At 44.2% G+C, this 12,101-nt stretch overlaps 1 protein-coding gene across 5 annotated transcripts in view; it reads right to left on the bottom strand.

Moving 5' to 3' along the window:
• Window positions 1-12,101, bottom strand: part of LOC109911429 (KH domain-containing, RNA-binding, signal transduction-associated protein 3-like) — a 157,574-nt gene that overhangs the window by 77,532 nt on the left and 67,941 nt on the right. For all 5 annotated transcript variants that reach the window (XR_007262029.1, XR_007262031.1, XR_007262028.1 and 2 more), the window contains exon 4: window positions 11,924-12,040. Coding sequence is in view for 1 of the 5 variants with exons in the window: in XM_048596401.1 (XP_048452358.1) it covers window positions 11,924-12,040 (117 nt within the window). In the remaining 4 variants the exon portion in view is untranslated. The remainder of the gene's footprint in view (window positions 1-11,923; window positions 12,041-12,101) is intronic.

The following is a 12,101-nucleotide window of genomic DNA, read 5'->3' as shown; positions in this document are numbered from 1 at the left end:
GAGTTCGGCTAAGCGGATGGGGGTGTCAGTGGAGGGGGACTGGTGGGGCCTGCGGGACAGGAAGAAGCGGAGGGCCTTTAGGCCATTTGTATGGGGAATGCAGGTGTATAGGGACTGGACGTCCATGGTAAAGATGAGGTGTTGGGGACCGGGGAATTGGAAGTTCTGGAGGAGGTGGAAGGCGTGGGTGGTGTCACGGACGTAGGTAGGGAGTTCCTGGACCAAGGGGGAGAAAACGGAGTCCAGATAGTTGGAGATAAGTTCGGTGGGGCAGGAGCAGGCGGAGACAATGGGTCGACCAGGGCATTCAGGTTTGTGGATTTTGGGAAGGATATAGAAGCGGGTGGTGCAGGGTTGGGGAACGATGAGGTTGGACACCGTGGGTGGGAGGTCACCTGAGGTGATGAGGTTGTGGATGGTTTGGGAGATGATGGTTTGGTGCTCGGGGGTGGGGTCATGATCAAGGGGGCGGTAGGAGGTGGTGTAGGATAGTTGGCGTCTGGCCTCGGCGATGTAGAGGTCATTGCGCCATACTACAACTGCGCCTCTGTTGTCCGCGGGTTTTATGGTGAGGCTGCGATTGAAGCGGAGGGACCGGAGGGGGAGAGGTTGGAGTGGGCGAGAGGGGTGGAGAGGTTGAGGCGATTGATGTCTCGACGGCAGTTGGAGATGTAGAGGTCGAGGGAGGGTAGGAGGCCTTGGGGTGGTGTCCAGGAGGAGGGGGTGTGTTGGAGGCAGGTGAAGGGGTCCAGTAGAGGGAGGGTTAGGTTCATGGTTGAAGTAGTAAGCGTGGAGGCAGCAGAAAAACTGCTCTATGTCCAAACGTGACCGATATTCGCTGATGTGTGGGTGGAGGGGGACAAAAGTAAGCCCTTTACTGAGGGCTGACCGTTCGTCCTCAGTAAGGGGGAGGTCTGGGGGGATGGTGAAGACTTGGCAGGGTTGGGTGCTATTGTCCCCTCTGGAGCTGCTGGCTGTGGAGGCTGTGGGTGGAGCGGCGTCAGCGTCGGCGGTGGGCGGAGTTGCATCGGCGGTGGGCGTAGCGGTGACGGTCGGCGCGTCTTCAGTGTCTATGGTATTGGTCTTGGTCTCGGAAATGGAGGGGGTGGCATCAGCAGCGATGGCGTTCGCTGTCCCGGAAGTGGGGTACCCGGCTGTGGCGGATGTGACGTCATCTGTGGGTTCTCAGACAGTGGCCTCATGGCCAATGGCAGTGGGCACATTGTGGGGAAGGTCCTGGGTACGGCTGGGGATTTGGGGGGTGGAAGAAGTCCGTTTTGGGTGGTAGATACCAGTAAGTTTACTGCACTTACGATTTTTAGTGTCCAATAAAGCCGAGTAGAATTGGGAGTTCAGGTTGTGGATGCTACGAAGAATAAAAAAACAGGAGAGGACCTTTGCAGGTCTGGGAGAGGGAGGCTCTGAGCTGGGGTAGGCTTGATTGTAGTGCCCGGAGATGCTGGCGCATTGCTGTGAGTGTGTGTTTCAGGAGTCGCAGGGAGAAACACTTCTGAAGGATCTCAATGCTATGAATGTAGATATTGTCACGGTTGGGGCCAAATTGGGAAGGCCTGAGTGTGGACTGTAGTCCATTGGGGATGATCTGGTTCTTTAGGCAGGTACTAAGAAAGGTGATGTGGCTGTAGTACCTGGTTTGCTTCAGGACATGGTCGAGCAGTTTCAAGGCCGAAGAGATTACGAGAGAGTTGCAGTGGGAGAGAGATCCCCTGAGGTTTGTCCAGAGGGAGGAGGATAACTTCTTCAGGCTAGGCATCCTTAGAAGAGGCTTCGCAGTGGGGTTAAAATTGAATCAGAGATAGTAGGAACTGCAGACGCTGGAGAATCCGAGACAACAAGGTGCAGAGCTGGATGAACACAGCAGGCCAAGCAGCATCATAGGAGCAGGAAGGCTGACGTTTCGGGCCTAGACCCTTCATCAGAAAAGGGGGAGGGGAAGGGAGTTCTGAAATAAATAAGGAGAGAGGGGGAGGCGGATAGAGGAGAAGATAGGTGGAGAGGAGACAGACAGGTCGAAGAGGCGGGGATGGAGCCAGTAAAGGTGAGTGTAGGCGGGGAGTTAGGGAGGGGATAGTATTGTTTTGTTAACCACTTTTTTCAGATGGTTTCTTGACAACTATCGAAGTCCGAATGGGTAATACACAAACACATCTTTGCTCCATTAAACGGATCCAAAAAGGAAGTAATACAAAATATTCCACTAGTACTTGCCCTTTACTCCCACGGTGTCTCATGCTCCCCCTATATCAACATGTACAACTTAATGCCCTCAGCCCACTCATCACAGCCCCTCAATCTGTCAACTTAGTGCCTACTTCCATTCACTACCCTTTCCTTCTTTAATCAACCACGTTACCTCATTGTGTATCCTCAGTGAATGCAGCTCCAACTGTCAAAGAGGTTTGATATCTTCCAGGATAAAGCAGCTGCTTTACTAGCATCCCATCTAACACCTTCAACATTTACTCCCTTCACCAGCAACTCATACAAGGACACGTTCCTCCTCACATGCACACATCAGGAGGCAATCCAAAGTTCTTAGCACAAGCAGCATGCCAATTTCAGCACTGACTTCTGGTTCCAGAGCTCGGAGGCCTGTGCAGTGGGAAGAAAATTAGGAGGGAATGCTGGCAATGTGCAACATTTACAAGATGCTTTGCAACAACTCTAAAGCTGCTTGTAACAGCATTTTCAAAACCCATGATTGCCATCACCAAGGAGGATAAGGTAGCAGTTATATGGGATTATCACCACCTGCAAGTTCCCCACTAAGCCACTTGTCATCCTAACGTCAAACTGCAATCATCATTCCCTCGCTGTAGCAGTAAAAATCCTAGAACTCTCTCCTCTCTCTTTCTGCTCACCGCAGCCCACTCACCACCACCTCCACCCCTGACTGCATTGTGGGTTCCATACTCTGGAGATTCCAAAATCCCATTTCAGTGGAGGCAGCTGATCAATTCAGTAGCCAGCTACCACCAGGAGCCACACATGCATTAACTACAGTCCACTCCTGTGAAGTGAGAAGCCGGTTCAGGGTGGGACTCATGATTCCCAGCAAACTCCAACATTTTTCGCCATGGTGAAGATGCTCTCTGTTCTAGCAAAATTTGGGCGACAACCTGTTCTGATTTACAATGTGCTGATAGTTTTAAGCATTCACTTCTTACTTCACCCCTCCATCCAATCCTAATCTCCTCACGTAACAAGGAAGGGAGGCAGAAGAACCTTAAACTGGATGGACAACACAGTCAGAAGGAAGTGGAAGGCCAGAAATAGAGTGGTAAGAGATTCTAAAGCCACTTGTAGATGTTAACCTGTTCACTTAAAAGCTTAAGAGAAAGAATCTATGCACAGCAGGACACCAGACTGAAGTGGTCTGTGGTCAATGTATCCATAGCACGGGTGCTGGATCTCTATAGGGTGAAGTCATACAAGAATTCTGACTTCGAGGTCTCAGATCAGAATGTCAATGAAACAATGTCGAGAATGGAGTTGACAGGCATATGTACCAAATGCTTGTTGCACTGGCAAACTGTCAGATAGCCTTTGGTCTACAGCAAGGAGATTATGTGCAATCTTTAGGAACACAATTTAATAAGCAGGAGCCTCTTGCAAAACGGAGGAGGAAAAACAAGTTCTTCCCCCTTCCCCCCCAATGGTCAGGAGTCTTAGGAATTTTCTCTCCGAGCAGCGGAGTCAAGGTCGTTGAGTATTTTTGAGGCAGAGATAGGAGGATTCTTGACTAAACAAGACAACCAATTGTTATCTGAAGCAAGCAAGGACAAGGAGTTGAGATCAAAATCAAATTAGCCTTGATTTTACTGGATGATGAAGCTGGCTAAAGCCGAATGGCCTCCTCCGGATCCCAAAACGTGTCCTCATATCTCCCATATTGAAAGTTAGCAGTCTTCTGTCAGCCTTGTTGTAGTACCTCTAGCGCAAAAGCATTTGAAGACTGGCAGGAAAAGGAATGTATAAGGTACACTTCTGTTGGACAGCTTAATTTATGAAGTTGATTTCATATGTTTACATAGTAGTGAATTTCATTTTGTTGTTAACAAGCTAGAATCACCAACAAGACAGAAAGGAAGGTGTGGGAATGTTTTTTTAAAATTCATTCAAGGGGCATGACTGTCACTGGCTGGTCAGCATTTATATGCTAGCACAAATGACAAATTGATGTTGATTATATTGGTACTGCAGTTTGATAAACTAATGAGTGAGCCAGTTGGAAAGGAGATATGCATGTTGCTGCCTTCCTTCCTCTTTTCTGTACTCAAGAGCTGTGTCCTCATGATAGCAAAGGCTCACGTAGCAGATCTACTGTGACACAAATTGTGATACAAACTATGCCAAGTACTGCAGGGTTCTTGTAGAAGTGGCTACTAATGCAAGCCCTGCTTAAAAGATCCCAATAGTTTACTCAATTGTATTTTGTACAGAAATTTAATTTTCTTTATTTGGGCCCTGGCCATTAGTGGGTTGTTCAGTGAAGTAATGAGTCACATAGTTAGCAGAGCCTCTTTCTTGCTCTGTAACCAGATTCTGGTTTGTTTTGATGGTCAAGTGCAAATGGTATAACACAATGACACATTACAAAAAAATGCCAAGATACAAGACATGTTGAATAGACTACAGTCGCACATCGGTTAGAGTTTGAGGGAATATAATCCCTTCTAGTTGCAATACATTTCAGAATTTACAATATCCACAAAGAAATGTGCACATAGTTAATGACACTTTGGAGTAGCTTCAAACCTGGCAAAGCCATATGCTCATTCCAATACCTTCTCTGCATTCAATTTTCCTTACATAGATTCTCTGCAGCCCTCCCCTATAAAACAACAGATGGCAACTGGGCAATATTCCAAACATTGACTACTCCAGCCTGAAAGAAGTCAGACACATATTGGTTAAATGCCATGGGTCCCATTCAGTCAGTGGTAATGTCATCCCAGCCCTACTGCGGCTGCAAATCTTCTTCCCATAAGCGGCACATTTCTGTGAATTTGTCCTTAATGAAATAGAGTTACATGACACAGTGTTCCTGGACCAAACACAGGTTTAGGTTAAAACAAATTCTCCCTGAAAACCTGGGCTCATATGAAGTCCTGCAAGAAGGCTTATTCCCCTTAGACTCCTTTTTAAAGCAGTTGGTCCTCCTGCATGTCACCTCTGTGCTACACTCAAGTGGGAAAGAAATTACTGCAACCAGGTCTGATGCAAGTAAAAATCTTAAAAAGTCAGAATCATATTACAGAATTATTATAGCTCAGAAAGCCATTTGACGTGCTGTATCCATACTGGCCCTCAATCAGCGATTCCGGGACTGCTGCTCCCCCACCTTCTCTTCACACCACTATACATACTTCCTTTCCAAGTGCTTGGAATATTTAGGAAATGTAGCAAAAAAAAAACAAAAAAAAAAACTTGTGGGACAGAATCAGACCACCCTATCCATAATGTCTGCTAAAAAAAACAAATGACTAATCATATTTTCCAGCATTTGGCCTGTATTCCAAGAAGCTAGGAGACTTTAGGTGCAATCCAGACACCTTTTAAACCAGTTGAGTGTGTCCACTTCCTTTTGGGCAGCAAGTTCCAGACATCTATCAATCCTATGGGTATAAGGTTTTAGAGTAGATTTGTAGCTTGGGTTATGAATGTTGTGAAATCTACTCTAAAAATCTTAGAGACCTACGGGTGAATCACGCCCAAAATCGGCACGAAAATTGGAGAACTACGCCAAACGACAGAGCACTACCCAGAAACGACTCTACTTCCTACAAAGGAAGATACTGCAAGCCCTGACACGCTCATCACACCACCTTACATCAAGAACACATCTGAACTGACCACAAGACTCCTACGACCACTGGGCAACAGAGTAGCACACAAACCCGCATCAACCCTACGACAACTGCTCATCCGAACCAAAGACCCACTCCCCACTATGGACAGGACCAATGTCATATACAAGATTCCCGCAGAGACTGTGACAAACACTATGTTGGACAAACAGGAAGTAAATTAACAACAAGGGTGCACGAACATCAACTGGCAACAAAAAGACACAACCAATACTCACTCATCTCTATCCACATGGATAAGGAGAACCACCAATTCGACCGAGACAACACCAAGATCCTGGGACAAGCAAAGCAGACACAAGGACAGAAATTCCTAGGAGCCTGGTACTCCATGAGGAAAACCATCAACAAACACATAGAACTCGACCCCATATCTTCTCCACTGCGAAGGAAAACTGGAAATGAGGTAATCCAGCTCAACGGACTCCAGAGTTTAAATAACAGGCAGGAAGACACAACGGCGCTTCATCGGAGGCTGCACTGATGTTACGCAGCACGGTAATGAAACGTCCGCGGAACAACAAACCAGCTCAGCGAGCCAACTAACCACAACACCTATGGGTATAATCTTTCTCCTCATCTCTCTAGGAAATGCTGTAAACCTATGCGTCCTGACTTCTCTAACACAGGACCTCTTATATCCTCTCTACTCAGGCCTCTCAGAACTTTGTACACGTCAATCAAGTTTCCCTTCAGCTTCTCCTGTTCCAACGAAAACAACTGTCACTTATTCAATCTTTCCTAATTGCTGCAAAATACGGCAAGAATCCAGAACCAAGGTCTTCTCCACACATCAACCAATTTGCTGTAGACAGAGGGAGGCGACGACTTAAATGGTTGTTACTGGACTACTAATTCAGAGGCCAGGTAATGTCCAGTGGACAAAAACAAAAAGTTGCTGGAAAAGCTCAGCAGGTCTGGCAGCATCTGTGAAGGAATAAACAAAGTTAACATTTCGGGTCCGGTGAGCCTTCTTCAGAATTGATGGTAGCTGGGAAAACGTCAGTTTATATGGAGAAAAAAGGGGAGGGGGATGGGCTAGGGAGTAAACGATAGGATAGAGCCTAAAGAGAGAGAAGAGCAGTTGGACAGACAAAGAGTTGATAACAATCAGGCTGGGAGGGTGAATAGTTGTTAATGGGGACTGTTTTGTAAAGACAGGCTACGTGGTACCAAAGCCTGGTGTATGGGGTAGGGGACTGGGACATGGGAGATTTAGGCCCCAAATTTATTGAACTCAATACCGAGTCCGGAGGGCTGCAGGGTCCCCAAGCGGAAAATGAAATGTTGTTCTTCCAGCTTGCATTGAGCTTCGCTGGAACACTGCAGCAAGCCAGAAACAGACATGTTGGCCAGGGAACAGGATGGTGTGTTAAAGTAGCAGGCAACAGGTAGTTCAGGGTCTTTTTTTTTTTACGAGCAGAACGTAGATGTTCTGCGAAGCGGTCACCCAGTCTACGCTTTGTTTCCCCAGTGTAGAGGAGACCACAGTTGAATGCAGTCAACTACGATTCTGGGAAGTGCAGGTGAAGTGTTACTTCACCTGGAAAGTATGTTTGGGCCCTTAGATATTGGGGAGGGAGGAGGTAAATGCACAGGTGTTGCTGCTTTGCCGGTTACAGGGGAAGGTGGGGTGTGTGTGTGTGTGTGTGTGTGTTGGGGATGAAGGAAGTGTGGACCAGGGTGTCCTGGAGGGAATGGTCCCAGCAGAAGGGACAAGGGAGGGCAGGGGAACAGGTGTGTGCTGGTGGCATCTTGCTGGAGAATTGCACCTGATGAACTTCTGGATATGGATGCAGGTGGGATGGTAGGTCAGGACAAGGGGAACCCTATTGCTGTTGCAGGAGAGAAGGGAAGGGGAAAAGGGCAGAAGTGCAGGAGATGGGTCGGATCTGGTTGAGGGTCCTGTCGACAATGGAGCTGGGGAATCCTCAGTTGAGGAAGAAGGTGGACATTTCAGAGGCTCCCTTTTCAGAGATGGCCTCATCTGAACACATGCAACGGAGACGGAGGAACCGAGAGAATGGGATGGCGTCTTTACAGGAAATGGGGTGCAAGGATATATAGTCCAGGACTTCCCAGAATCTAGTCTACTGCATTCGCTGCTCACAATGTGGTCTCCTCTACACTGGGAAAACAAAGCGGAAGAACAACAACTCGTTTTCTGCTTGGGGACCTTGCAGCCCTCCAGACTCAATATTGAGTTTAATAATTTTAGGGCCTAAACTCTCCCCTGTCCCAGTCCCCTACCCCACACACCAGGCCTTGTTACCACATAGCCTGCCAATTACACAACAGGTGGTGTGCAATAGTCACCATTAATAACCATTCACCCTCCCAGCCTGATCGTTATCAACTCTATCTGTCCAACTGCTCTTCTCTCTCTTTAGGCTCTAGCCTATCGTTTACTCCATAATCCCATCCCCCTCCCTTTTATATAAACTGCATATAAACTGACATTTTCCCAGCCACCATCAGTTCTGAGGAAGGGTCACTGGACCCAAAATGTTAACTGTTTTCTCCTTCACAGATACTGCCAGACCCACTGAGCTTTTCCAGCAACTTTGTTTTTATTCCTGATTTACAGCATCTGCAGTTCTTTTGGGTTTTTTTAAAATGTCCTGTGGACGATGGTTTGAACCTTAGCATGGCATATGATAGAATTAGAATTCTAATTCTAAATGATGATCACGAACTAAAACATTGTCTATTGTTGTAAGAACATACTGGTTCACTAATTTCTTTAAAACTGGCATCCTTGCTAGACAGGTCTACATATGATCCAGAACCTCGGCACTGTCTTAATTATACTGCCTGAAAATGGACCATCAAGCTATTCGTGTCAATGGCTTAAAACAAAAAGTTTCCAAAATCAAAAAAGGATGAAGACAGACAGACCACTTGGCATCAATTAAGGCACTAGAAATATGACAGTAGCCAACTCAGCCCCATTGACCATGCAAAGCCCTCATCAAAACCTGGAGAGCAGCCTGACAGTCAAAGCTTCGGAATCATACTTTCTCACCAGCAGGGCAGACCTAGCAAAGGAGGTGACAGCCTAATATACAGTTGGCTTGGGAGTCCTCAATAGTATTGTGCGTGTATTTACACCAAATTGGCTATAGTAGTTCAATAAGGCAGCTCAATATCACCATGTCAAGGGCAACTAAGGATGGGCAATAAATGCTGGCCCAGCCAGCAACGCTCATATCCCACAAAAGAATAAAAGCACCACCAACTTTCGCAATAGGCTGAAAATAATCAAAGATCCGATAATCTGTGGCAATAGATGTCTTTTGTGCTGAATTTATGCTCAATTATATAAGGAGTGAGGTCACATCAAATCAGGTGGATACACCAACAGTGATCTATATACAATGAACCTAAGTTTACATGTGTATTTTGAGATCATTTTGGTCCAAAACAGCACTTGTAGCGCAACTATGTGGATGCTTTACAGCAATACTGTATTCAATAATTCTGCAATAAAACCAAGGTTCCAAAGCAGGAATCTATCCCTTATACACTCCAGGTTAGGTTTCAAAACACTGGAAAATAAGTATGTGACTTAGTACAAACTTTCCTCACAAAGAACTGTTTTTAAGCTAAGGGCTACAATTGTTTGCTGATTACCTGCGATTGAGGAATGCTGTGCAATCTAGATAATGGTCAGAAAGGATAATAGCATCTGTTTAAAGGTAGCAACCTTTAGTTTTGCTTTTATGACTGGTTGCTGTGCCCAGCAATGCAACACTAAATTATTATACTTTACTCTACTATATCTTACTATAAAGTTGACACTGATGTTGAATGTGCTCTGGAACAATGTGGGCATTTAATATTTTAATAAATCAAAATAGGCATTACCCCAAAACATTTTTCACTGCAGACTGCAGAGTGCAAACTCAGCCAGACAGCAGCAATTTCTGATTAGCATACATCACTTTCAATGACCTGGTGCTGTCAGTCAAAATACTATTCCATGAAATTCTCAAGCCCACAAGCTTTCAAGATATCAAAACTAAACACTGGCAATGACAAGAGACCAAAAGAAACCAAAAAGAGACAGGTGCAACTCCATTTACCTTGTCTGTAAAAAGGTTAATAAACACACAAGGCAATACCTATATCTACCACTGTTGGTTAAGTAAACCTTAACTCTTCATGGTAAGAATAGCTTTCACAGTTGAAATTATGGTTCAGCTAATATGCTTTAAAACAGAAGTAACATTTTCAGAACAGCAACAAAAATCAAAACTCAAGCTGTCATATTAATTTTGTCTGCAACATATCGCTTCTTTCTCCCTACCCCAATCATTGGCTCATTATAGAATTTGCCGAATAAAAAATGATTCAATATTTTTACTTGATGAAATTGCTTTTTAAAATGTGTTTCATCCAAATTTATGAGCCCACACTACAGTTTTTAAAACTTTAAAGATTAACTCTGGACAGCTTTCTTTGAAGACAATGGTTTTTAAAGCATGTATGTAACAAAAATAAATCAATATCATTAGATCAGAATTAATACCTAGTCCTGTGCTTGGAAAAGTAAAGTAAAGTATTCAGGTCTTTCAGTATTGTACCCAAACAAAAATTAAAATGAATTTCAATACCCGTCACAAATATAAATGATCCCAAGTATGGAGAGACTTTCTAGTAAGAAAAGATTGAGTAGGGCTTGTACTGATCGGAAATTAGAAGAACGAGAGGCAACCCTATTGAAACATACAAGATTCTTATAAGAATCTACCTGCCAGCGTAGATGCAGAGAGGTTGTTCCCCTGTGCAGAAAAGTCCGAGGACCAAAGAACACAATCTCAGAGTAACGGGTCACCCATTTAACAAGATGAGAAGGAATTTCTTCTGAGGGTAATGAATTTGTAGAATTCTTTACAACAGAAAGCTAAAGAGACTGAGCCATTAATTATATTCAGGAAATGAGGTTTTTTTTAAAATCATTTAAAGGAATGGAGGGTTATGGGGACAAGGCAAGAAAATGGAGTTGAGGATTATCCAAGTCAGTCAAGATCTCACAAGTAGACTTCATGGGATGAATAGCTTACTTCTGTTTCATCTTGTGGTCAGGACATCAGATACCTGATTTCTTTCCCTATCTGTACTGTCACGTCACTGATGAGTAAGAAAGAATTGGTGGACAATCCTGCAGTAGCAGCTACAACTTTACAAAATGGTAAAGAATGACAATTTTGTGGTGTGCTCTTTGGCTTTCCTTAAAGGTCCCTATAACCTATTCAGTGAGGTCTCTTGGATCCTGAAAAGCCTTTAACTAGAAGTTAAAAAGTAAAGCTTTGAGGTTCTATAACTGACTTAAACATGGCTCCCTCCTTTTGATACTTACCAAACTTTAGTCTCCTGCATTGCATCAGTATTACTCAGAGGCAATCCTAGGAGAATTAATTGATACTTAGCCAGGTATGTGTATCAGACAGACTGACAGGCAGAAAAAAAAAAGTTTAACATCACAACTCTAACAATATTAACTTAACTACAACAATAATCCTGTACTGACAGCACTCTATGTCAACAGCAGACAGTATGTAAACAATAAATACATAATTGACAATGTAAGATGCAAAAAAAAATGGAATATTATGTTTTATTCCAAGCAAACATGTTGCTTTTCAAATAGTGTTCTCACTAACAGAAGAACTAGAAGGACTAGGCCATTTGCTGGTGATCAAAGACCTGAATATATTTAAGGCTGAGTTATTGGCTAACTCAGCTTTAACTGTTTTCTATGGAAGAGCATTTCAATGGTTATGAAAGTGATTTTTGATCTTTAAATTTTATGAAATGTTCTTATATATAAAATCAAAAGGAAAGAGTTTAATGATCTTAACAGATAGCTGTAATAAATTATTGACACAAAGCATTTTTCATTTGATATACTCCAACCACACTGCAGAACAAGTTATAAGTAGTTTGAGAAAGCAGGTGCAGAAAGACAAAAAAACAAAGAAATATCGCTAATAATCTTTCTTTGAGTGACAAATGTTAACAAACCTCACCTTTGCTTTGTCTCGCATGGATCCTTTACCTAAAATGGACATTTTTGTCAACGTTTCTTCCTGCAACCTCTTCAAAGAATTACCACGTGGGCCCAACAGTTTACCGACAAAGTTAAACTGCAAGTAACAAAAGGTGGTGGTGATGGCGGGGGCGGGGGGGGGGGGGGGGGGGGGGGGG

The sequence above is a fragment of the Rhincodon typus genome, chromosome 4 (genome assembly GCF_021869965.1).
Source record: "Rhincodon typus isolate 14 chromosome 4, sRhiTyp1.1, whole genome shotgun sequence".
Classification (NCBI taxonomy): Eukaryota; Metazoa; Chordata; class Chondrichthyes; order Orectolobiformes; family Rhincodontidae; genus Rhincodon; species Rhincodon typus.
The sequence above is the reverse complement of the archived record's forward strand: the minus strand, read 5'-3'. Positions and strand labels throughout refer to the sequence as shown.